Below are 651 nucleotides of genomic sequence, written 5' to 3' on the forward strand. Positions count from 1 at the left end.
GGGGGGGTCCGAAAACCATCACTGGGGAGGTTTCCAAAAAGACCCGAGCGTGCGAGGCGGGTTCGAGGTTTGCAGCCCAGCACGGCGGCAGCCGCATCCCTCGGGAACCTGCTCTGCAGGAACTGACTGGCTTAAATTCATTGGATTTTTCCCCTTATTTATTTAGCAGGCAGGCGCGACGCTCGCTCTGCCCTTGCCCCTGGGTGGCACGGCCACCGCCGTCCCCAACTCTGTGCCACCGGTGCTTCACCGCGGGGTTTTTCCTTCTCTTCTCAGAGCCCCCCTGAGCCGGCGGATGAGAAGGCGGTGGACGCAGCAGCCCAGACCCCAAAACGGATGGATCCCCGTTGCAAAACGGTGGACGTGGAGACGGTAAGAGCCGGGGGTTTCTCCGGCACGCTGTTTGCCGGAGTGCTCCCGGGGAACGCCAGCTCTCCTCTTCCCCCGCCTGAGCGCTGGCTTTCTGCTGACCCCCCTGGATGGGATGGGAGGGATGCCGGGAGGGATGGGAGCTGATCCGGCTACTTCTTCCCTTTTTCCCGGCGCAGCCGGCATCGCTCGTGCTTTATTGCCCAGGCGCGGCCACGCTGGGAGGCTCCTGCGGGGGCGGCGATGGCTTTCGCTGACAGCGGCTGTGCCCGTCGAGCGGGG

General features: G+C 64.8%; 1 protein-coding gene across 1 annotated transcript in view; it reads left to right on the plus strand.

Moving 5' to 3' along the window:
- FA2H (fatty acid 2-hydroxylase) overlaps positions 1-651 on the plus strand; it is a gene marked incomplete at its 5' end in the record, with an annotated part of 10,475 nt that overhangs the window by 5,758 nt on the left and 4,066 nt on the right. The window contains one exon of the mRNA XM_009883155.1: positions 277-372. Coding sequence (XP_009881457.1) covers positions 277-372 — 96 coding nt within the window. The remainder of the gene's footprint in view (positions 1-276; positions 373-651) is intronic.

This window comes from Charadrius vociferus, unplaced genomic scaffold, assembly GCF_000708025.1.
Source record: "Charadrius vociferus isolate BGI_N301 unplaced genomic scaffold, ASM70802v2 scaffold1434, whole genome shotgun sequence".
NCBI lineage: Eukaryota > Metazoa > Chordata > Aves > Charadriiformes > Charadriidae > Charadrius > Charadrius vociferus.